This window comes from Clupea harengus, chromosome 10 (genome assembly GCF_900700415.2).
Source record: "Clupea harengus chromosome 10, Ch_v2.0.2, whole genome shotgun sequence".
NCBI classification, from domain to species: Eukaryota; Metazoa; Chordata; class Actinopteri; order Clupeiformes; family Clupeidae; genus Clupea; species Clupea harengus.
In genome coordinates this window covers 13,955,294-13,979,979 of record NC_045161.1, presented here as the reverse complement: position 1 = coordinate 13,979,979, position 24,686 = coordinate 13,955,294, and the positions used below count along the sequence as shown (strand labels likewise).

General features: G+C 45.1%; 1 protein-coding gene across 1 annotated transcript; it reads right to left on the bottom strand.

Moving 5' to 3' along the window:
- Positions 1 to 37: 37 nt before the first annotated feature.
- crb1 (crumbs cell polarity complex component 1) lies at positions 38 to 24,611 on the bottom strand. Its single transcript, XM_031575464.1, has 13 exons — positions 23,842 to 24,611; positions 19,465 to 20,076; positions 18,009 to 18,204; positions 17,721 to 17,860; positions 17,052 to 17,234; positions 14,598 to 15,536; positions 12,908 to 13,476; positions 11,753 to 11,918; positions 8,658 to 9,642; positions 7,788 to 7,832; positions 7,202 to 7,324; positions 5,969 to 6,095; positions 38 to 1,392 (listed from the first exon to the last, which is right to left on the bottom strand). The coding sequence occupies exons 1-13, from the start codon at positions 23,924 to 23,926 to the stop codon at positions 1,174 to 1,176; spliced, it is 4,389 nt and encodes a 1,462-aa protein (XP_031431324.1). The 5' UTR covers positions 23,927 to 24,611; the 3' UTR covers positions 38 to 1,173.
- Positions 24,612 to 24,686: the final 75 nt, after the last annotated feature.

Below are 24,686 nucleotides of genomic sequence, written 5' to 3'. Positions count from 1 at the left end.
TGTCTTGTGTCGTCCCCCCCCCCCCCCCCCCCCCACTCACTCATGATGAAGTAATCCAGTCTTAAGAACTAGGAGACCTGCAATGAATCATTACCATTTTACATTTTTGGGCTCATGAATGAACAACAACAGGACTGGCAAAGGAGAAAAAGGTTAGCTGATTTTGAGCTAAAGCCAGGCAAACATACATACAGGCGGGGGGAAATGTGGCTAGGCCACCTACAACACCATGTAACTAAACCACAACAGCTGAATTTATATAGGCATGAATTACTTAAATACCAAGGTTAGATTATAACTTTAAGAATTGTAAGCCTGTAAAGTTGCGTTTGCCTTTATTTGGGAAGGGGGCATTATGCAAGTTGGCTTAAGGCAAGAGAGCAAATATCAGATACAAATTTAGCAAAACAATTGCACTCCGATGAAAATTGTTGGTCCCTTTTGTGTCTCCTGAACTGAGACAATGAGAGTCATTTTAGGTCATAGTGTCCTGTGTTGGTGTGATATTGTTATTTCTTGATTGATAAGGCAGGTTGAAAGATAGTAGAAGTATTTCACAGTACATTACCCAAAAGGGAGTTTCACAACAGTTCATTATATACAGACAAAGATGCACCAACAACAACTATTTACTAAAACACTGAAACACTACAAAAAAATCTACAAATCCACCTTATTGTCAGTGATCATCTACTTTTCATCTGTCACTACAGCTGCCTTGGATGCTGGTTCAGTACTTAAACCTTGTGGTCTGAACTGATCAGCCAAAAGTTGGCCTGTGTGAGAATCCCTAAATAGTGTAGAGACAGCCATAGATAAGCTTCACTGAGAGGTCTGTCAAACACATTTATGCTTGTCTGAGTGTGGGTATACCACCCTCACTTGATTTCAGAAGGATTTGGAACCCTTCACTTCAATCTAATCATTTCAATCAATTACTTCAGTGCACTCAGAACTGGGGAGATGTTTCATAATGATTCAGAAGACACCAAAATGGCATTCAGGGACTTTGAAGGTATTGAGTGTCTTTTAGACTGATCGTTTGAAATGAAATTTCAACTCGAATCCACTTCAATCCTACCCATTCACTTCAACTAAATCCCTGTTCCACCATGGCTGACCCTGGGCCTGCAGAAGTGGCTGTTGACCGCAGTCCCCTGTTGCGTGTCCTGGTCAGATGAGCCTCTCTGCGGGCGGTGGCTGGACGATGCTCCACAGCTCCACGCGAGGGCCCTCCTTCTCTTGCCGGCTGGGGCTGTAAGTGCCCCGTGTTGCCCGTCGGCTCAGCGCCACCACCAACGCCGTGACTGAGGCCGAGAGAGCCACCAGCAGCGCCACGGCAACCAGGCTGGCTGACAGCAGCAGGTCAGAAGTCAGGCTTTCCTCACTCAACTGATGGGATACACAAACACACACAAACACACAACAGACAACACATTTACATTTACATTTACATTTAGTCATTTAGCAGACGCTTTTGTCCAAAGCGACGTACAAGGGAGAGAATATTCAAGCTACGAGCAATAGAACCTGGTGTAACAATAAATAAATACTACTTTACATTAGAAATATAACAAAATGAAATAAAAAGAAAGAGTGCAGAAGTGTAACTGCTGTAATTGCAAGTTACGCACTAGTCGAAGTGCCAGTTAGGACGGGAAGTGCTCTCTGAAGAGTTGGGTCTTCAAAAGCTTCTTAAAGGTAGAGAGGGACGCCCCTGCTCTGGTAGTGCCGGGCAGCTCATTCCACCAACGTGGAACTACAAATGAGAATAGTCTGGACTGCCGTGCTTGCACAGACGGCAGTGCCAAACGACGCTCACTAGAAGAGCGCAGCATCCTGGGTGTAACATTTGCCTTTACAAGAGCATTTAGGTAGGTGGGAGCTGAACCATCAAGCACTTTGTAGGCAAGCATAAGTGACTTGAACTTAATGCGAGCAGCTACAGGCAGCCAGTGGAGGTCAATGAGTAGCGGGGTGACGTGTGCCCTCTTCGGTTGGTTGAACACCAGACGCGCCGCCGCGTTCTGGATCATTTGTAGTGGTTTCACCACGCAAGCCGGCAGGCCCGTTAGGAGGGCGTTGCAGTAATCAAGGCGTGAATTCACCAAGGTTTGCACCAGCAGCTGGGTGGCATACTGGGTTAGGTACGGCCTGATTTTGCGGATGTTGAATAGCGCAAAGCGGCAGGACCTAGAGACAGAGGCAACACGGGAAAAGGTAAGTGGATCTAGAATAATCTACAATCTAGACTAAACTAAGCTTTTTGTAATGCAACACTAATGACTATTCTGACTAGCCATCAACTGAACTCTTCAAAAAGGCTATGCAAAAAACATGGGGACTAATAATGAGTATATCTGAAGGCCAAACCACACAATTTAACCAGCTCTCCATATAGCAATCAGTGATGTAACAGCCAATTTGGTACTGGACACGCTTCTAATGTGACATTCACATGGAAGTCATGTTCTTGTGTTCTGCTGGGAAAGGAAACACACACACACACACACTTATCAGACAACCAAAGAGAGAAGTGTCTTGCTGTTTATGACTCTCAAGGCATGTCTATGACATCCCTTTGTTGTCATAACCAGATAGAAAATGAACAAAATGAAGTTACTTTCCAAAGGAAGGCATTCTGCATCCTAAATACATCAGATCCCTGCCATTCTCAGACCTTCAGTCCAAACAAACCAGCAACCTCTATCCGCTCTAACCTCTGTCCTCTATCATGTCCAGCCGTAGGAGAGACACAGATTAGAGTGTGAGCATGCCCCTCACAGCACGCAGCCCTTGCTGGCCAGCACAGGACATGGCAGGGCCGGTCAGAGCACAACAGGAAATGATGTCGACAGGTTCCATCAATGGAGCTCTGCAGCTGATTGACTATGCTGCTTTGACCTGTAGCTAAGCTGTTTCCCAGGTAACGCTCGTGGCCACAATGACCCAATTTCTTCTGTGTACATACAGCAGTCAGGAAGAGAGTATTTACTACTTTCCCTAATCAACTAAACTTCAACTTTTGCAAGCAGCTTTTGGGTTAGGCTATTTTGTGTTAAAATGTTGTGCACTTTTATGGTGAACTTAGTTTCCTGGACCTAAAAGCTACTTCTGTTACCTAGAAATCAACCACAGAGTCTGTCTACCTCAGCAAACATGGACAGTCAGTGTTGTGGAGGTTGTACTGTATTTCACACTGCAGGCAGACCCAGAATGGGACTGGTCAAAGACTGATAGCACACAGTGGTGTGTGTGTGCGTGCGCGTGTGAGTGTGCACGCTCGCACGTGTGTGTGTGTGATCCTGTTAGCTGGGATAAGCCTGTGAGGACAGAGCTTTTTAGAGCTCACACTGCCACGGGGAGAGCCAGCGAGATCACACAGAGGGCACCTCTCAATCAAACTGTCAGATGGGGAAGAAAGGTCACCTATACCGCGTGTCTGCGGCTGTTGCAAAATTCAATACTTGTCTGCCACAGAGAACGACTGGAGCATCTTCTAAATGTAATACAGCAGGTGGCATCCTGGTCAACGGTGTCACCTCATGACCAGGAACCTAGCGCTGTCAAGTTAATGAGATGGAGTCAAGGTAACAGGGTCTAGGTGTTGGACTTCATAGAGAAGAATGACGAACAGATTGAAATGTATGGAATGACTATGAAGCAGATCAGCAGTCACCAATGAGAAGGAAGATCGCCTCACTGTGGAGCTGGACCAGGAGGCAGAGAACAGATTCAAGCATTTTAACCTCCAATAGTGACACCTGATTGCTACCCAATAGAGTTGACTTCATCTAATGAAGAGGAAGAATGATTTATGAGTTTGATGTTTCAGTGGCTGGATAACACGATAACAAGTTTGAACCAAGCCCTAAAATCTAATAACTGTAAGCTCATGTGACAACAGATTACTCTGTCAGGGCAAAATGAACTGACCTCCAGTCAGTACCTTTATGGATATCAAAATGTGGGTAAGTTGTATGAGGTGTCACTTTCCCTTTCTCCACACTGGTCAGAGAGTGTGGATATGTAGAGTGAGAGTCTTGACAGTGGCCTTCACAAAGCATGTCACATTAGCACTGGTTCCCCTCACTGGCTTTGAGGACCTGGGGGCTTTGTCTCTGGGGGCCCCTGTGCTGTGGTGTATTGACAGGAGCAGAGCAGCCTCTCTGGGGTGATGATCTGATGCAGCTGAGAGAGAGGGTGTGTTGGGGTGGGGGTGGATGGGGGTTGGCGTGTATGAAAGGCACAGCAGGGCCCAACACCTACCTTTCTGATGGGGTTGACAACCAAGCGGAACGTTAGACAAGGGCTGTGTGAGTGGTGTGGTAGATGGAAAGATGAATACTCTCTGTCTTTCTTTCTATGTGTGTGTGGGTGTGGGTGCGTGCGTGCGTGTGTGTGTGTGTGTGTGTGTGTGTGTGTGTGTGTGTGTGTGTGTGTGTGAAAAGAGAGAGAGAGAGAGAGAGAGAGAATGACAAACAACAGATGAAAGATGAAAAGGGAGAGGGGGAAATGTTTATTTGAAGACAGAGACAGACATTCACAGACAGGATGTGTAAGACATGAGAGAAGAGTTTGTCCAGATCGGTAGATACTCTTATATCCAAACAACAAAAGAGACAGAATGAGTGAAAAAAGAGACATTGAACTACACTAAACACAAAAAAACAGGAAAATGTGTGACACTAGGTGTTCCTGAAATGCAAAAAATAAGCTGTATGTGTGAAAACGAGACAAACATAGGTTTCATTGAATGGCAATAACACATGAAGCAGTAGCAATACACACTAACAGAAATGAATGATCGACATTTATATCAATGGCCTTAAATAATGTATATAGAATACCGTAGCTTGGTGCAACTGGCTTAAATCTAGATAAATATAATTTACTCACACAATTTCAAGGTGATATATATGAATGCAAAACACTCAACATGTCCTTAGAAATGTATACCTATACTTAGTATTTCTTCTTTCTTTGCTTTGACAATTCCCCTGCTAACTTGCAATAATTGTCCTGCCACGTTCAAATTTGATTTGAGACTAAATGTTTTGAGAATCCTGTTTGATTTACAGCTACTAAGTGTCCATATGTCTGTGTGACCCCAAACAGTGAGAATCACACGTGTTCAAGTGCACTGTTTAAAGAACAATAAAGTACGATCCCCTCAAAACACATACATAAGGCACAACGATAAAACAACCTCTGCTCTGTTTTCCACTCATGATCCAACACTGGAACATTCTGAGGCTAAGGCTGACATGCTGCCATCTCCACCCAGACTCTGGTCTCTCTCACTCACACTCAGCAGCAGATGAAGGGTTCTAGTGTTAAGACAGGATTTGGATGCATTACAGTGCAAAGCCTTAGTTCAGAAGATGGTGGCAATGGGGTGTTTCCTCTCTGAATAACACATGATCCATTCACATCTTATCCCCACATTCATTCCCTCATTCAATCATTCACCCAATTATCTAAATGGGTCTGTGATTTATTTCACTCCTTTCTTAAAAATATTTAAATGTATCAGTATGTGGTTGATAAAACCTTTACTCGTCACGAACACGGGTCCAAAACCAAGGCTGACATATTGCTACTGAATTGAAATAGGGTTCATCAGTGGCAGGTGGCAGTTTTGTGTAAGATCAGCTCTATCTGGCAAGTGCAGCAACCTTTCAAAGTAGGTGAATCAGGACAGCTCATCCAATCAAAAATCCAATTTGATTGCCTCTGGTGTCTCCTGCACACACACACACACACACACACACACACACACACACACACACACACACACACACACACACACACACACATACACACACACACACACAGGCTCCCTCCCTCAGTCGTCCCTTCCCCAGTCCACCTCGGGCTCGTCGTCCAGCCTCAGGATGAGGTAGGACAGCAGCTGGAAGAGGTTCTGCCAGAGCAGCAGCGCCACGTAAAAGTAAATGTCGCTTACGTCGATCTGGCAGCGCTCGCCACCGTAGCTCATCTCGCACACGCACTGGAACTTGTTCAGCATGTTCCGGCAGTAGCCGCCATTCAGGCACGGATTGGACTTGCACTCGTCCAGCTCCTGCTCGCACCTGTGGGCGCACACACACACACAAACACACACACACGCACACACACACAGTCAGCATTCACAGTTAGCATTCACATAAACATTGACACGCACACATTTGCACACAGATGCACATGCTGTTGTGCATGCTTTAAGTGCTCACAGTCCAAAATGAATGCTCCTACAGGCTCTCATGTCTTCAGCAACAGAATCTGTAGAGCCAGAGTGCTGTGGATATTGAGTGTGATAATGCACGGGCACGCTACCATCTGATCTTTGTTTTCTAAAGAATGCAGAACGGACAATTGACCGGAATTCTCCTCACCAATAAACATTCCCCTCTCGTTTCAACCCTCCTGTTTGGATGCTGGCTTCTCTCTTGTTTACGTGCATCGATATTACCCTGTATAACCCTCCTGATAACAGTACCTAAAACCACCAAATCATCATCAGCACTCTACAAAGATCGTGTTTTTTATGATTTCAGTTGGTATTTAAATCGTTGTTGTTCAGCCAGGCTTTCTTTAGCTGGTCAACATCTCCCTGTCTGGGGCGTTGCGGGAGTGCTGCCCATAGACTGTCTCAGGGGACATGAATAATCTGCCCGTGTCAGTGGTGTTTTCCCAATGAGCCGTGGATGTGGCATGATGACAGGGACACGGGCTGGAGGCTGGAGGCTGGCCCCTGCCACATGTCGACACCACGCATACCCCCCAGGAGTGACACGGGTGAACAGCGCGTGCACACACACACACACACACACACACACATAGCAGGCACAGGGCAGAGGATCTAGCGCTAACATGCTTATTATTTCTGTTCCCCTCTGTGCTGAATAAAACATGTGCTGAGAGGCACACAGAGAACAGAGAAGTGTGCACACACACACAAACACACACACACACACACACACACACACACACACACACAAACACACAGGTGCATATATGTGCATCCACACACACCCACACAAAGAAACAAACGAACACATACACACCCTCACAAAATCAGATATTTATACAAAAACACAGATATGTTATAGATATGGACACACAAACTCTCCACCCCACATACACACATAAACACACACAAACACACACACACACACACAAGCAACCCCCTGCTGACCGGTGTCCGATGAATCCTGACCGGCAGTCGCAGCTCAGGTCCTGCTCGGAGCAGTTGCCCCCGTTGAAGCACGTGTAGTTCCGCAGCTCATCCCCACAGATGGACACCGGGAGCTTGGGTCGTCTGGTAGCAGGGGAGACACAGAGGGAGGAACAGAGGGGGGGGGGGGGGGGGGGGGGTTACAAACAGAAGCCAGGCCAGATGATAAAGCAGCCACAGCTTCCCTTGAGGGTGAACCAAGAGAAGAACTTCTGTTCACCCCCACCCCCATCCGCACACACACACACACACACAGAGACCACTACTACAAGCCCCCACCGCCCAGACCCTGCGGCCCACAAAAGAGGATTAAGTAGCGATCAGGATAATGATATTAGCATGTGAATACACCTTTGACTGGTGCTGAACAAGGAGGAGGACTGGCAAAGTCACAATAACAAGGATGGAGTGTATGTGTGGGGGGCATTTACCTTGGAAAGGACATTTATTTATACGTTATGAGAGTGTAGTGGCTGGTGTTTATGTAGTTAGAGTCACAATGTCAGAAAGAACGAAAGAAAGAAAGGAGATAAAAAAAATCACTTACATTTTCCTGACGACTATGTACCATGGAACCTCCGCAATCTTGTCTCTGTAGAGAATAAGGGAAATGAGATAAACATTTTGGTAATTTCTACAATTGGTTAGGATAAAAGGTATGTTGGTGTAAATTAATGAATATGAATACACACATGGTTTCTAAACAAAAGAGTGGGCATTAGTGAGACATAATAATAATCAAGACGCATACATTGGGGGCTCATTTGGAACATGCACATTAATAAAAATAATACAAATAACATTATCTCACTTATATTATGTATATATTTATTGTATTTTTAGTAGAACAAATTCCTCCCCAGAGAGGTTTGGTTTGGTGCAGTGCTTTTAATGCTTTGAACATATATTTCCTCACATTAAATACTACAGAGTGCTGAGCTTGTGCATTTGAAGTGTGTCTGTGTGTGTGTTTGTGTGTTTGCGTGAGTGTCTGTATTGGTCCGTGCAGCCCTTCTCATGTAGTTTCATGAGAGGGCTGTTTCTGAGGTGGGTGGTTTTAAAGAGTGTGGGTGCGCAGATCTGTTGCAAAGCTTCTTTACATCTCAGATCTCTGCCTTCAGGAGGCACGGGAACCCATCTCATAACGCCACCACCAACAGAATACTAATAAGCACACACCTGCCATTTGGTTCTGCAGCTTTCAGTCTAACCCTTAATGGTCATGCAATGTGAATGTGTGTGTGTGTGTGTGTGTGTGTATGTGTGTGTGCCTGTGTGTGTGAGTGAGAGAGAGAGATTGCGATTGTATGGTTGAGTATGTGCATGCAGGCGTGTGTGTGTGTTGTATGGTTGAGTATGTGCGGGCGTGTAGGTGTGTGTGTGTGTGTGTGTGTGTGTGTGTGTAAGCTTTACTCACTCGCAGTAGGGCCCCGTGTAGTTCTCGGGACACAGGCAGGCGTACTTGTTGATGCCGTGCAGGCAGGTGGCGCCGTTTGCACAGGCACTCCCCTCGCACACATCCATCTCTGTCTCGCAGTTGGTGCCTGTGTAGCCCACCTGGCACGTGCACTTGTACTCCAGCCCCTTGACGGTGCAGTTGCCGTGGATGCAGGGCGCCGAGGCGCAGGTGTCCTCGTTGAGCTCACAGCGGCGGCCGGCCCAGCCGGGGGGGCAGTTGCAACCGTACGCGTTAAATAGGTCGTGACAGCTCCCGCCGTTCAGGCACGGCTCGGGCTGGCACATGGGCTCACCCCAGCAGCCAGACATGGGCACCGCCCCCGTCAGACCCACCAGGTCGAAGCGTTCGTGCTGCAAGCGCGGCAGCGTCACCTCGTCGGCCCCGTAGAAGGGCAGCGCCACGCTGCCCACCTCCACCGTGCTCAGGCAACCCGCCAGGCTCAAGCCCCCACCCTCGGGACCCAGACCACCCAGCTGCACGTCCACGCCGTCACGCAGGAAGTCCAGGTTGCCCACCTTGGCGTCAGACGTGGAGGACAGCTCCTCGCGGTTGTCTAGAAGCAACGTCCAGGGCGAGGTGTCGGCCCACGGTGCCACCATGAAGAACTCCACGCTGTGCCAGGTGCCGTCGTTCACCGGGATGGAGCTGCGCAGGGAAAGGGTTCCAGATGCCACGGAGGACGAGGACGAAGATGATAAAGATGATAATGAAGGTGATGATGAGGATGAAGAGGAGGAGGCGTTGCCGCTCAGCAGCTGCAGCACCAGAAGCCCGTCCTGCAGCCACACGGTGACAAACTCCGGGCCTCGCTCAGCGTGCAGGATGGCGGCGTCTCCCTGACGAGTCCGCAAGCTGAAGGCGATGCTGGTCAGACTGCTCTCAATCCTCCCACTGCCTCTGTACAATATGGCTGAGTTACCCTGGAAAGTCATGTTGGCCATACCTAGAGAAAAAGAGAATGTGTATACATTTTATATATATTGTATATATATATATTATACATTGTATAACAGACCTAATACAAATATTTGTATAACTATGACTGAATATCCAGGGTGATTCAAATCTGTATATCTTTTATTTACTTTTATCAGGGCCTAAGAGATTAAAAGAGTCTCATTTAGTAGGACCCAACTGGCTGTAAGAGGCCAGAGTGAATCATACTTAATCCAAAGACGGATAATCTGATCTCTTGCAAATCTCTGCCTCCATACTAGATTTACCTCAGTAAACATACTGAATGATTTAGTGCAGAATAAGTCATCTTACAAGCTTATGAAAGCTGACCAGTTTATCTCAAGCAGACTGCTCTAGCCCAAAAGTAGCCTAATTTCCAACTTTCCAATTTTTCTAGTTAAATCAGAAACTAAATGCCATATTTCCTACTACTGTCCTTTCTGTCTCTGCCAGGGTTGGTGTCTTTAGCCGCCCCTACACACGGCTTTCTCTGTGGAAAAAAAGACTTTTCTTTCCTGTTCGATCTACATATTACTAATTTTACTATATGACAGAAGACTAGGGTTGGGTACCGAGAACCGGTACCAATATGGAACCGGTTCCAATACAACCGGTACCTACCCGGACCGAAATGCAACGCAGATTTCGGTGCTTCATTTCGGTGCCTGAGCCAATTGAACACGGTCGCTAGGCAGATTCCGCGGGGCACATGTAAAACTGCCCCAGCTCCCAATGTAAACTTTGTCCTGTGTCGCTCACGCTCATTGGTGTTTTCATAGCAACAGTCTTATGACAGTGAAGAGCATGCAGCATTTCACAGAGCAAGCACAAACAGAACTAGCCATCAACCTTTTAACAGAGAAAATACCGAAAGGTAAACGGTCAAAAGTGTGGCTGTATTTCGCACCAAAATATTCAAACATCGCGACGTGCAGCAAATGCAACAAAACAATTGCGTGAAAAGAGTGGAGAGAAGGCAAAGAGTCAACGGCAGATCAGCAACCGAAGACTGAAAAATAAACGGAGATGACAGCCATACTTAACCTACGGTAGTCTCTTAAAGGGGCAGTACACATTTTCTCGTACTCAGTGTGTTCAAGTAACAAGATTAACTATAAACAAGATAGAAAAGATAGGTATAAACAAATCATAAAATGGTGAAATTTCATGAAATAAATGCAAACAAAATAATACATTTTTGACTCCAAAGGCAAATATGCTCATATTTTTGCAAAAGAAGTTTGAAGCTGTTTTTTGTATTTATTTATATTTATTTAAGTATACTATAAACTGTTGTTTACAGTTAATATAATGTTCATAGTTTGAAGTTAAAAAGTTTGAAGCCAAGTGTTTTGTATGTATTTATATTTATAATATACTTTAAACAGTTAATATATTGTTCAATTTGAAGAAAAAAAATTGAATTGAACAAAAGAATTGCTGAAGTATTGAAGCTGTAGTGTGTGTGTGTGTTTTGTATTTATTTGTATTTATTTAAGTATAGTCTAAACTTTTGTTAACAGTTCATATATTATTTAAGTTTTAAGTTAAAAGGTGTTTTGTATTTATTTATATATATAATCTACTTTAAACAGTTCATATATTTGGCAATAAAGCCTTTCTTAAATGTCGTCAATCGTAAACATTTTTTTATTTTTTATAAAAGTATCGGTTCCGGCAGCGTTTAGGCACCGGTATCGTTTTAAAAGTATCGGTTATGTACCGGTATCGGATAAAAACCAAACGATACCCATCCCTACAGAAGACTGATCAGTATGTGTATATTTTGTATAAGTGTACATATCAAGGGCTTTGAACTACACAATACTGTAGAGTAGAACAACAGAACAGTGCAGCAGTAATGCCTGTTCAGTAGCATGAAAAAATTGAATGTAAGAGGCCTTAAAAGATGGAAGTTCTCTTATAACTGTCTTTCAACACTCCTGTAACAGTTCAAACTTGAAACCACCCCCTTACGCAAGCCCAATAGAGCAATATGTAAACCAAACACAGCATGTAATACTCATCACAGTGAGCATATGAACTTGATGAACTCAATTTGAGAGGAGACGCTGAGTTTGGAGGCTGAGACTCACACTCATAGCCGTGAGTGAGGGTGCGGCAGACGGCGTCTGGAGGGCAGGGCGACAGCTCACACCACTTCACCTCCTCACACCGCTGCCCTGCCGTGTTGGGCGGACATGTGCACGAGAAGTCATCCCACACAGAGTAGCACATCCCCCCATTCAGACAGGGGGTTTTCTACAGAGAAAGAGAGAGAGAGAGAGAGAGAGAGGGATACAGAAAGAGAGAAGAAAGGCAAGACAAAAATCAGAAGATTTGAGAAGAGATCCACAGTGACAATTTGTGATTTTATTTCTTACGCAATTCAAATATAATTCTGAGGTGTTCAGTGAAATTATTAAAAATATTTTGTGAAAGGGACATTTCCAAGCTAACAGGTTCAATTCACAGAGAGAACACAACTGCTAAATGACCAATAGCTGATAGAAATACAATCTTTTTTAAAAATACTATTTAAATGAATTAATGGTGACGAGGCTGTTCATTTATGAACACATTCTGCTATTTAGATCCATTTCTCCAACACCAACTGGAGGTGAACTCTACGACAGACATGGGTGATTCTCCAAACGCAGGAACGAGAACTGGGCTAAGCCGCTTTAGCTGTTTTTTTATCACCCATTACCGTGACAACCTGGGTCAGGTCCCATTAAGCAGGCGTGAACAGCGGGGAGCTTCAGTAGGGAAACAGTGAGGTGAGTCAGACTGTACTTCCCATGGTATCTGACATGTAAAAAATGTTTATGTACAGTGAGCTGCGGTTCTGAGTAGGCCTAGGTTGGACCTGCTTTCAGCTGAACGCGTGACCTTGATACTGCTAGCACCAACTGAGGTTAAGAAATATGAAATGGTTAGTGTGGGCAGAGGGTGTTTGAATAGAAAACTTATGGTGAGATGTGTGTGTGTGTGTGACTTTCTAAATGTGGGTGTGAGTGTGTGTCCGCCTGTGAGTGTAGAGAGTCGGTTTGAATATGAGTGAGAATGAAGAGTAAAGTTCACTGAGAAAGGGAGCATATGTGCATTTGTGTATGCGAAGGTAAATGTGTGTGTGTATGTGTGTGTGTGTGTGTGTGTGTGTGTGTGTGTGTGTGTGTGTGTGTGTGTGTGTGTGTGTGTGTGTGTGTGTGTGTGTGTGTGTGTGTGAGTGTGTGAGTGTAATGACTCACAGCACAGGTGTCGTCTCCAGCACAACCCTGGATGACATGACTCATCTTCTGGGGGGTCAGCGAGCTGACCGGATCATCCAACTCCAGCGCGAAGAACTGCAGAGGCAGCCCCCCCAGCCTCAGATCCTGCACACACCCCTTGAAGTAGCCCCCGAACGTGGCCGTGCCCCGTGGCTCCTCCAGCCCGCCCACGTGCACCACATCCCCCGCCTGTACCCTCACGGGGCGCGTCTCCATGGCGACCGCCCCCTCGGCCCGCCCCGACTGGGCGAGGCGCAGCTGCCCCCCCTCCACGCTGACGCTCAGCAGGTGGACTGTGCCGTCGTCCAGCGCGCTCGTCCCCTGCACCTCCTCCAGCTGGTGCGTCTGCGCGTGGACCAGGCCCTGCTCGAGCCACACACGGAGGTACTGGCCTGTCCCGTTGGACAAGACCAGCAGGAGGCCCGAGGGACGCCGCGTCCGCACGAACAGCGACACGGACAGCGAGTCCGGCTCCGTGGGGTCCTGCTCCAGAGAGAAGACGGCATAGCTCTGTGCATCCTCGTGCCCAAAGCGGGCAGTGAGGTACTCTACAGAGGGAGCAATCATGAGACAAACACCCTTATTAGGTCACTTAAAAAAAATATGGATAATAGAGATTCTAGCACCACAACATCCAACAACACAGTGGGTTTCTGTACTTTACCATTTGTATCTTTTTTTTTCATGTAAATATCATCCAAAAATAATAGAAATGAAAGAGTTATTAGGTGGGATCTGATGACATGAGCGGATTCCACCTGCTGGATAATTACTTGTTCACCTCTCTTATGAACTCCATTGGTCTGCTTTTTACCAGAACACTTCAAGTCATAGGTATATACAACAGTTCAAATGTACAGGAACTATTTCCACCAAAATAATAATATGGCTATAACTTTACAATGGCCCAGGAGTGCACTGTTAATATCCATAGCCAGTTCATCTGGTTCATACTGCGGTGTGTGTGTGACCACATAATGTGTGCCCCTGTCTGTTTTTCAGCATGCGATAATTACTAATCTGCTTTAATGTCAGCAGGCTATTAATAGCACTCACGGGAAGCATTGCTTAAGTCCCCTCTGAGGGAAATCAAACTGTCAGCTGCTGAATGGAAGGTAGATGACATGCAACTCCACTTAATTACTGTCATCAAATACACAGCCAGAGTTACATAAACAGTACTTAGTCACTCGCTGAGCTGAACATTTGTGACAGAGGTTAACATACGGCTGTTAATCCCAGACTAACTTCTGGATCAGAGGTGTTAGGAATGAAATACAATACAGGACTAGGGCACGTGATGATTGGCAGTCTGGAGCACTTAAGGGATTAAGAGTATAACCACAGGGTTGGTAATCTAGAACTCTGACCAAGAGACGAAATAATAACGTTGGTATACCTGGAGAAAGTCCAGGTTTATCATACAGTTCTAGATTGCCTGTCAACTGTTACCACAGTGCTAGGCTTCAGGTAACTGTGATGGATACCTGATAGTCATTAAACAAAAGGGAACTATGGATTTTGGGCAGGGACAGATAATCATTAACTTTCTACACATGAAATACGTTTTTACTGGTGATATTTATACATATTGCCTTACATGTTTTATGGTCAATACTTGTCCAAGGAGCCCCATACATATACATATGACCCTTACCCTCACCCTTACCTTCAGAGCAGTTTTGCCCCTCGTACGGCCTCTGGCAGCGGCACTGGTAGGCCTGCCACAGGTTCACACACTGCCCCCGGTTCTCACAAGGCCCATCCTGGCAGCGGTTGCGGTGGCTGCAGCCTGGCGTGATGTTGACCGCCGAACTGCTCAGCCATTCCTCGGGTACCATCAGCTGCGAGTCCACAAACAGGTCCCCCAGGCAGCCGATGAAGCTCTGGCCAGCCAGCCAGCCCTCAAACGCAGCACCAATGAGCGTGTGCTGAAGGGCGGACCCCAGGGGCCCACTGTCCACCTGGGTCATGCCCTCGCACATGGGGCCCCCACTCTCACAGCCCGTGTCCAGCAGGGTCAGCACCAGGAGTCCCTCGCCTAGCAGCGCCTGCACGCTGTGCCACTGGCCGTCTGTCACGTTCTGTGGCAGCTCCAGGGCTCCGAGCTGCACATTTTGCTGCCCCTGCTGGGAGGCCCCGTGAAGGCTGAGGTGCAGGCGGCCACCCCGGACCTCCAGGCTGAGCAGGGGCCCACCACTGCCCCGCTGGAAGAGCACCGCGTCAGGCAGCACGGTGCGGAAGCTCAGCGTGATGTTGGAGGCCGCCTCGGCGTCCAGCAGCGGCGTCTGGAGGAGAAGGTGGCCGCGGCGCTCAAAGGAGAAGGTGGTGGAGGTCTGGCAGCGCGAGCCCGTGAAGCCGTCCAGGCAAAGGCAGTCATAGCCGTGGCGGCCCTCGCTCAGGAAGGGCAGGCAGGTGGCGTTGTTCTGGCACTCGTGCCCCTCACAGCCCACCAGTGCCACTGTGCAGTTCTTCCCGCCGTAGTGGAGCCCATCCGGGGCCTGATGCGGGCACGCGCAGGTGTAGCCGCCCAGGGTGTTCTCACAGACACCGCCGTTCTTACAAGGTGAGTCAACGCACTCATTCACATCCTCCTGACAAAGGACACCTAGCACAGGGAGTTTTAACAGTGACATTTAGAAAAACACAGTAGTGTTAATTTGATGTTTATGCCTGTTTTTTTGCCCTACTTTGATTGAATACCTCTCTCAGTAATGAGATGATCAATAATGACCATCTTGCTCTAAGAGATAAAGCCTTTTTCAATGTAGAACTCAATTTGTTTCCATAAACAAGCTTTAGGGAAGAACCATTTCTTTTTTATTGAACATGTAGTTAAAGATTAGAGGTGGCTCTTTTTAAGGAGTAAACCCGATGTAGGAGATTTTTTTTTTACCAACCAAAAAAATAAAACGCCTGATAATGAGCATCATGAGTGATGTAAACACAACATTTATATAATCACAATATTTGATCTCATATTGTGTAAGCTCATGAAACATTCATCTAAACATAATGGTAACAATCCATGACACAGTAAAAAAATTCCCACATCTGCTGCACAATATGTTTAAGACCTGATCAAATCACTGATGAATTCCCACAAATATCAACATGCAGAGGCAGTTGCATAATTATATACTGTGTGCAGATTTGGTGCCAATTGGCAGAGCTCACCTTCCGCGGCAGATTAGTCAGAGAAGACCCGGCCATGCTGTCACAAATGATCACTTCCTCTGATAATCTATTCACTTATGAAACTATTATCAAGCCACGCTTCAAGGGAATGGCGGCAGAGATTTAGACACTTATTAGCACATTAAGCTGTGTGGGCTTTCAAAGGAGTGCACATATGTTCAGCGCTAGCAGCAGGGTAAACAGAGCACTAGCGGCGCTAAAGGACCAAACGGCTAACGATCACGAGCAGAGCTGCCGCCTTATAAACACTGCAAGAGAACGACCAAACCAAACTGCGGTCCAACAGCCTCCAATGGTAGAGGCTGTGGCATTTCACCGAATCACTGGAACAAGGCATGACAATATGCTGGAGTATAGAGAAAGAGAGGGATTACCTGCGCTTAGCAAAAGAACACCCCAGGCCCAGACTCTGAGTCTCGCCATGGTCTACAGCCTTTCCACAGCCTCTCTCATGGTCATCACACACTGAAGCATTGCATGATTTTGAAAGAGGGCCATCCTCGAATGCTAGAGTTCAGCAGTCAGGCTCCCTCGTTGCACTTCCACTGACTGACTCAACACAAGGCGCTCTCCAGAAGCCAGATCCAGGGGATTACCCTAATGCAATTTGACCATCTTACAATGGCGAGGGACAATTTTAGAACGCCACTCTGAAGCAATGTCTACCCGAGTTGACCAACAGGCCGGATGGATGCAATCAGAGGCTTTTGTAGGCAAAAAATCCAGAAGTCTCGCCCCAGTTACGGCTCCAGATCAAACTCGGGCAATGCTGCAGGACACTCTGGACATTACCCTTATTGGCTTATTTGGGCCTATCTGTAATCCAGAGCAAATGCTGGGTCTCTGAATGGTCTAAGCTGAACAACATTTCAACATTATATATCCAGTGTACTTTCTGTGTCCAATATGCAATTAGAGTAGATACCTTGAAGTCCAGGTGGGCATCTGCATACGTATCCTGCAGTGTGGGGAGGGTTGTCAGTCTCAGGGAAGTCTGGCTCTGTGCTGTAGAGGGCCTCCCAGAACACCTCAAGGCAGTGGCCACCGTTCAGGCATGGGTTACTGTCACACACACTCACATTCACTTCACAGCGCGGCCCTTCAAAACCTGGTCCAAAGAGCGAAAAAAGGAAAATGAGACTCTCTCTCATCTCTTTGAGCTACTTCCTCATCAAAGGCGGGGGTTTGGGTTAACAAAGGGCTAAACTTCAAGAGGAGGAAGTGCAGGGCTTTGATTAAGAGCAAATGAGAGGGCTTTTGTACAATGTATAATCTATGCAATAGTATGGATGAGGATATGAGGCTTTAGAACCAACAGTTCCGAGTTCAGCTTTGATAATGTTTTTTACTTCAGTTGAATGTTAACATGGGATAAAGGCTTAAACTCCCAAGAAAACCAAACAATTTGCAACAACAAGAAGGCTTTTAATCTCCACAGCTACTCTAACCCAACCCAATTTCCCAGGGGGGCACATGACACCAAACTGTGAGGTGCCTAACCATAGAATTCCAATAAACAAATAAACCAACAACTATCTAAATGAATAAATAGGATATGGTCTAGATTAGAATACAGAGCATTGCTTTGTGATACCTGGCCAGCATTTGCAGGTGTAGTCCCTGCCATTCTCCTCACATACTGCACCATTGAGGCATGGACCAGACAAGCATGGTGGTACTGGAACTTCACAAAGGGGGCCCGTGAATCCAGTCTGAGAGCAGTCGCAGCTGAAACTGAAACAGCACCATTAACATCTCTCTCCAACTCAGTCAGGTTATAACCGTCTCAGCAACAAACACAAATCCTTTATTAACAATAACAACAGATGGTGATTATTTAAAAAAAAAAAACACTGTTAGGGCTGCGGGTGTCGTGACATACCTATTTATGTCATCAATGCACCGCGCCCCATGTTGGCATGGTTGGTCTCTACATTCGTCAACATCCACTTCGCACCGGTCACCCTGAAAACCAGCCGTGCACATGCAGGAGAAGCCATCAACATAGTCATGGCAACGTCCCCCATTGAGGCAGGGCTCTGACTGACACTCATCAATTTGGAGCTCACAGCTGGCACCTGAACACATCAGAGAGAGAAAGAGAGGGAGGGAGAGGGTTCAGTGGAGCTTGATTCCTGTTCTCTGATGTTTACCGGAAAAGCATTTCCATCCACACCATCTGGATCAGTTAACGCTGGACGGAGAGAAAAGAGGAAACAAACATCCTGCAGACAAACAGAGCTTCTGTGTTGTACTGTGTCAGGGCTGACAGAAGAGCAGCTGCTCGGCTACTATTATTATTTTATTTCCCTGGTTTCTCCTTCCTCTCCTCTTCTCTCGTCATGCCTTGTTATTATGTCTGCTTAATGGAGCGGTGAATGACTATTTAGATTGTTAACCTTGCTTACGTGGCTGCACATCTTTCCTTGTCCTGAAGTGAGTTTTGAGCTTCATCTGAGGGGATAAGCGAAGCCCCTGCCATCTTCCACAGACAAATTAGGTGATTATGTTTTCTGTAATTGGGACTGATCTGAACTCAGGCATCAGACAAACACATCACACCAAGAACAAAATTCACCAGTGATTCATGTTCGTTGTGACACCCTGTCCATGTGTCAAGCCTGTTTAAAGATCATCTAGATGGTTTGTGTAGGTAATGAAAACAATGCTGTAGTAGTCAGCTCTATTACCGCACGTGGAGAGCCTATGTGTGCATATCGGGGTAATGTCCCACCCCTGCAATTAATGGACCATATCCTTACATCTGATTGAATTGCAAGGTTCTTTTTCCTTTAGTTAATACTTTAACCTATAATGCCTCTGACCACACTCTAAGGGGCACTACATCTAGTGTTCAGCACATTGAAATGTATGTATGTTTGTGTGTGTGTGTGTGTGTGTGTGTGTGTGTGTGTATGTATATATATATATATATATATATGTATGTATGTATATAATATATGTTTGTGTGTGTGTGTGTGTGTGTGTGTGTGTGTGTGTGTGTGTGTGTGTGTGTGTGTGTGTGTGTGTGTGTGTGTGTGTGTGTATATGAAGGACAGTACACTAACAAACCACTAGATGGAACCCTTTTACCTGCTAAGATGCTATCCGTAGTTTGCCAGGTGCAAATATTTGCAGGAAAGAAATTCACAAAACTGCTTTTTCTTTCAGAGGATGTTTCCACTGAGTACTTCTAATGCAGAAGGATATTTCAACTGTGTACATTTGTTCAATGTTTAATATTTTACTACTGACTTGTCTACTAAGTCTTTCACTAAGTCTATCCAGATCAGTCTAGCACACAGCTGTGTTCTGAGGAGCATGGCATCTTTACTCACCTGTGAAGCCAGGCCTGCACAGACACAGGTACCTGCCAATCTTGTTCATGCAGGTGGCTCCATTCTGGCAGGGCTGGGAGATGCATTCGTTCACCTCAATCTCACACAGCGCCCCCTGGAAGCCTGGCACGCAGAAGCAAGTGGGCCCGTCCCCGCGGCTCCGACAGATAGCCCGGTTGCGGCAGGGGTTCGGGGTGCACTGATCCATGTGGGTCTCACACTGAGGCCCTGTGAAGCCCGGCTGACACACACAGCTGTAACCCTGCTGTGCACTGGGGCTAGACAATAGACGACACTGGGTACCCTCCTCCTCCTCACCACAGTATACCTGGGCACAGAGCTGGACCCTGGACTGGCACGAGTGCCCAGCAGTGCCCGCCTCACAGCGACAAGACAGCCCCTGGGAGACCACAGACTTGGGCTGGCATGTGGTGTTACCCTGGCAGGTCCAAGGTAGGCATGGCTTGTGCTCTTCCTGGCATCTCAGGCTCGGGGGAGTGGGCACAGTAGATGGGCACTGACATAGGTATTCTGAGGGAGCCTCCTGGCACGAGCCCCCATTTTGGCATGGCTTTGACCGGCACACAGGACTGGTTTGCAGTGGAGACACACCTATGACACAACACTCTCATGTCATTCCAACTGAGATCAGATAACTTCAGAATATCAATAAAGAAATATTAGTATATTATTTAAGTATAAAAATAACTAAAGGAAGAAACATCAAATGAAGAAAAAAAGGAAGCTAAATATGACATAACAGAAGTATTATAAATATCAAAAAAGAACAAAAATCATCCATGCTTTTCAATTTGACACAATCCCAGAATGCTTCATTAGTAATATATAACTACAGCTAGATACACAGAAATGACTCCAAATCCCTCCTCTCATCCTTCCTCTCTTTCACAAACCACACGTTGACTTGTGTTCTCTGTCGTGGGAGATCTTTCTAACTCAACGGAAATTATTACTTGTGCAATAACTACTATTAAACTTACTATTATGCAAAAGGCAGGGTTTTTCTCTGCAGTGGAAAATCTATATTAAACTGCTCATCATCTATCGGGGATGTCTGGACATATTCCATTTGTATACTCCCCTTTCTGTTTTGAAAACAGTTATACACCATGGGACCACTTTATTCCCTGAAAACCATTGTTGTTGCTATGTATGTATGTATTTCACATTTTGTTTAATCAAATGATAAAAAGGGGCGGTGGGACTAAAACAAATTCAGTGCATTTAGGTTTCTTAAGGTTTCTTAAAAAACTAAATGCATCAGACAACAAATCTTGACATTTTCGGAAGAACCATAGAGAAACATAATAAAAAGATGTTATCAAAAGGCACAATAGAAACATGACATATTTAAAAACTGTATATACACATAACTTGAACAATTATTGCTGTTTATCATTAGCTGTTTCTCAATAATACATTTATAGGTCAAAAGCTTTAAAATAAGTAATTTAGAAAGCCTATATGAATGCTTTGTTCCAATCCAGTGGCAGTTATTCTTTGTATGGTTTTTGTGTTAAAATTCACATTCTGGTTGACATTTACAGGCACAGTTCGACACAATAACATTGAATTCTTGTTTAAAAGCCATTTTCTCTTCAAGTGCTTGGCTGAAGGACGTTTGCAAACTTTAGGGTTTCACAAAGCATCAAATCAAGGCACCATGGTAACCAATTCTATGCCTTCAATGCTGTGCTCTCACGATCACCATGGTGACAGTGTTTGGACAGAAGTCAGTCATTTGTGCTATGATCTCTGTATTCCAGGCTGTCCTCTCTACTCCACTGCTCTTTCCAAAAGTATATTCAAAGCAGCTGCTAATGCTTCCAAAAGTATATTCATTATTTTCATCATCTTTTCCTGTTGTCTTTCTCCAGTATGGAGGCTGAATGCCTGTTTCATATGTGTATTTCACCTACCTAAATGAAATGGAGACTACAGACTAGTCATCATAACCAGGTGTAACCCTTACTAAAACCTACAGCTCATTTTGTTGATTTTGTCAAATTTTTGACAACTCATGAAAAATATGCTGTCACAAATATTATTGTTAAAAAATAACAATCGTAATGACAATTACGACAACATGACACACAGGGGAAGTTTAGTTACCATTGTGTCAAGATAGTAAGCTACTGATCATGATTCAGTAGATACCCTGACTAATATTATGCAACAGTTTCCACACATGCACTGGAAGTGATAGGTGAACACACGTGGCAGTCACAAGGTCAAGTTCGGCTCTGTGACCAGATTACACAAAATCCGATAGTCTTTACTGGCAACTTATGCAGACCTGAGCTACCTATGCAGAGACTTGCAGGGCCAGTGCACACACTTCACCTCCCTAGAATTGTCTTATGAAAGGCGCCACAAGCAATCTTTAGTCCTCCAAGAAGATGCCCACAGCATGATACTGATCTTTCTGATCAAATTAAGAGCCTTCACTGTAAACAAAGCCTCTGACATAAAGTCATAGGGTGGGGGCAGATACACCAATAAGCACGGGCCACCGTCACAATTGCAACACACACTGCAGACCATCTGTTGCATGTCTGAAACAGAGACACTCCATCAGGCTGGCATATGTGTGAATAACCCAGAAAAGATCACTGGGATAAATCTAATGCATTCTATGACATGGGTCATTAGTTGTGTGTTCATTAGCAAACACTGCATTTTGGAATGGATGTAGTACTACCTTCCAAGATAGTAGAAGAATTATGAACTGGTTCCCAGCTGACTGCATCAGCGGTGCGACTGAAGACTAGTTTGCCTTTACAAATCTTCAGAGAGGGATAGAAGTACATTTGAGGCTGCTTAGAGGATGACAGAATTAAGAAGATGATCTTTTAATGTCATCAGTGTGGTGTAGTGGACAGAGGCCATGTCTGTAAACACAGTACTCTGATCAACCTCATGTAATGAACACTTCAGTTTTATAAATGGGGGGGAGGGGACGCACATCAGCTGTAATGAGCCGTGTCATGCAAGGAATGTGTATGAAAATGGACCCAAAATCCGTCTTTGAGGAAAAAACACAACCAATGACATAATGCCAAACCTTTTGTCATCAGTGTTTCATCTTGAACCACTGCCTACAAATGAGACCATAGGTTAACTGAAAGAGTTCTGCTTGACACTGTGCAATGTTATGATAGTCTTATCTGTGCTATGATGCTATTTCTCAGTACATACATATTTCATTTCAAACTATTCAACAAGAGCTACTAACCAGGGGAGGGGGGGATCCAAGGCGCTCATAGGTTTTACGTTCCATGTGTTCATTATGACAACATAAAAAGTTCATGCTATATCAAGTGGCACTGCTTAAGAAGACTTCTCACTTCAGGATTTCTCACTCTGCAGAGCCAGTAGAGGTAAGAGAGACATCTAAGGCATGCTTTGTGTATGTGTTGGCTAATAGGCTAGCTAAGAAAACAAGCTCTACACAGATACAAACACAATTTCTGATACAATCATGGCCTCAGATATTTGAGGGAAATGTGGCAATTGCTACTGCCATTTAGCCTGTTCTTTTCCAAGAAAGCCAGATTTCTTTGTGATGCAAATTAACGTGATTGTTCATTTGTGATCGTTGTACAAAGGCCTTTTTATGTGTCGATGAGGAATTCCATGGTGACAGTCTTGGCAATGGATGCCCACTTTACAGCATGTGTGTTTCTGTGCCGATAACAAAAAACGAACAGTGGGGCGGGTGTCTGGAGAATGATGTAATGACAGTCTCATCTGTACAGATAGCTTTAACTACAATGAACCCAGAGCCAATGTGGTCACATCTAAAAATCTTTAAAAAAATGGTAATGATCTTTGACACTCTTTTTAACATAAACTCTCTGTTTATCATAAGTGCCATGCTTCTTGCGTTGATTGTAAGCCTACATGTCTGGCACAAGTGATGATGGCCAGTGGGTTCTTGAATAGAAAATGCAATCAAGGGGTTGAAGACAGACAGTTGTTAAAGTACAGAACCCCACACTCCATCTGCGGCCTAACAGCAATCAAAAGCACTGCAATTACCACACCTCTTCAGAAGACCCAATGCCTGATTTTGTGTTGTATTTGCCCATTCATTCAGAGCACATATATGTAAGCAACATTTTATAGTGTGGCCTATATGGAATCTAATAACAATAAGAGAAAACATGAGAAAATAAGACCAGAAGAGTGACATTTGCACACATACATCCAGAGTTTATAGTTTAGTTGGAGTCTCCATAAGGACTCACAATGCAACGCATCCCACCATAAAATTGGAATAATAGCCTGTGTGAGGCCTGTTTAAACCTGCTGTGCATTATAACGACGGCACCGACAAGAGAAAAAATTACTTACTTTTTATCCATGCGATCACTACTAAACCCAGTAGAAACCAAGAAGGTGAATTAATCTTGATTAACAGCAATGCAGCAATATCCATGTTTAGAAACCATCCTGAACGTGTCGGTGCAGGTTATTTTCCTTTCATAAAAGGCATGCAATGAAACACAGATGCTCCTCTGCTGGTGTCAGACAGGGACGGTGCGTGTGTGTGTGTGTGCATGCCGCGTCCTGGTCCTGTGGTGCACCAATGGGATGCATCTGCGCGCCACTTGAGTTGATCCTCTATGCAGAGAGGGGCCGTCAGGATTAATGAGCATCTGCCTGCTGAATATTGATTAGGACGGTCTTGTTACTCAAAATCGGCATACTGCTATTCCATTTGTTTGTTGTAAAACCGTAGCCAATAGAGGTCTAAAAGTGGCCGTGAGACCAGAAATAGCCTCTATTTAATTGTATACAAAAACCAGTCCAGCCAATACTAATACAAATAAATCACAACCTGTTCACGAGTGACAAAAACGGACTTCATGGACGCTAATAATTCATAATAAATTATTCTTTCTGCCATGTCGATCCATAATTAAGTTTCAGACTAACATATAGTCTGGCAAAGGTTTCTTTTTAGGTAATGTTGATAATATCATCATCATCTAAATGATCAGTCCAGGCTATTTTAACAACGACAGCAATAATAATAGTTTCAAAAGAGAGACCAGTTTTACTGCATACAATTACATTAGACCTAATTAATGAATTATTGAATTATTCTATTTCTATGACACACTCATTTCGAAAGACTGCTCCGCCTCTCTGTTGTAGCAGGATGCGAGCAACCGTTTGCTTAAACCCAACCCCGC

Bases quoted from the DNA above. Each gene is read 5' to 3' on its own strand.
- crb1 (XM_031575464.1), bottom strand. From the start codon at position 23,926: ATGGATATTGCTGCATTGCTGTTAATCAAGATTAATTCACCTTCTTGG. The intron at 7,833-8,657 runs GTGAGTAAAGCT...TATTCTCTACAG, and splicing joins TACACGGGGCCCTACTGCGA to AGACAAGATTGCGGAGGTTC. The intron at 6,096-7,201 runs GTCAGCAGGGGG...GTGCGCCCACAG, and splicing joins TCAGGATTCATCGGACACCG to GTGCGAGCAGGAGCTGGACG.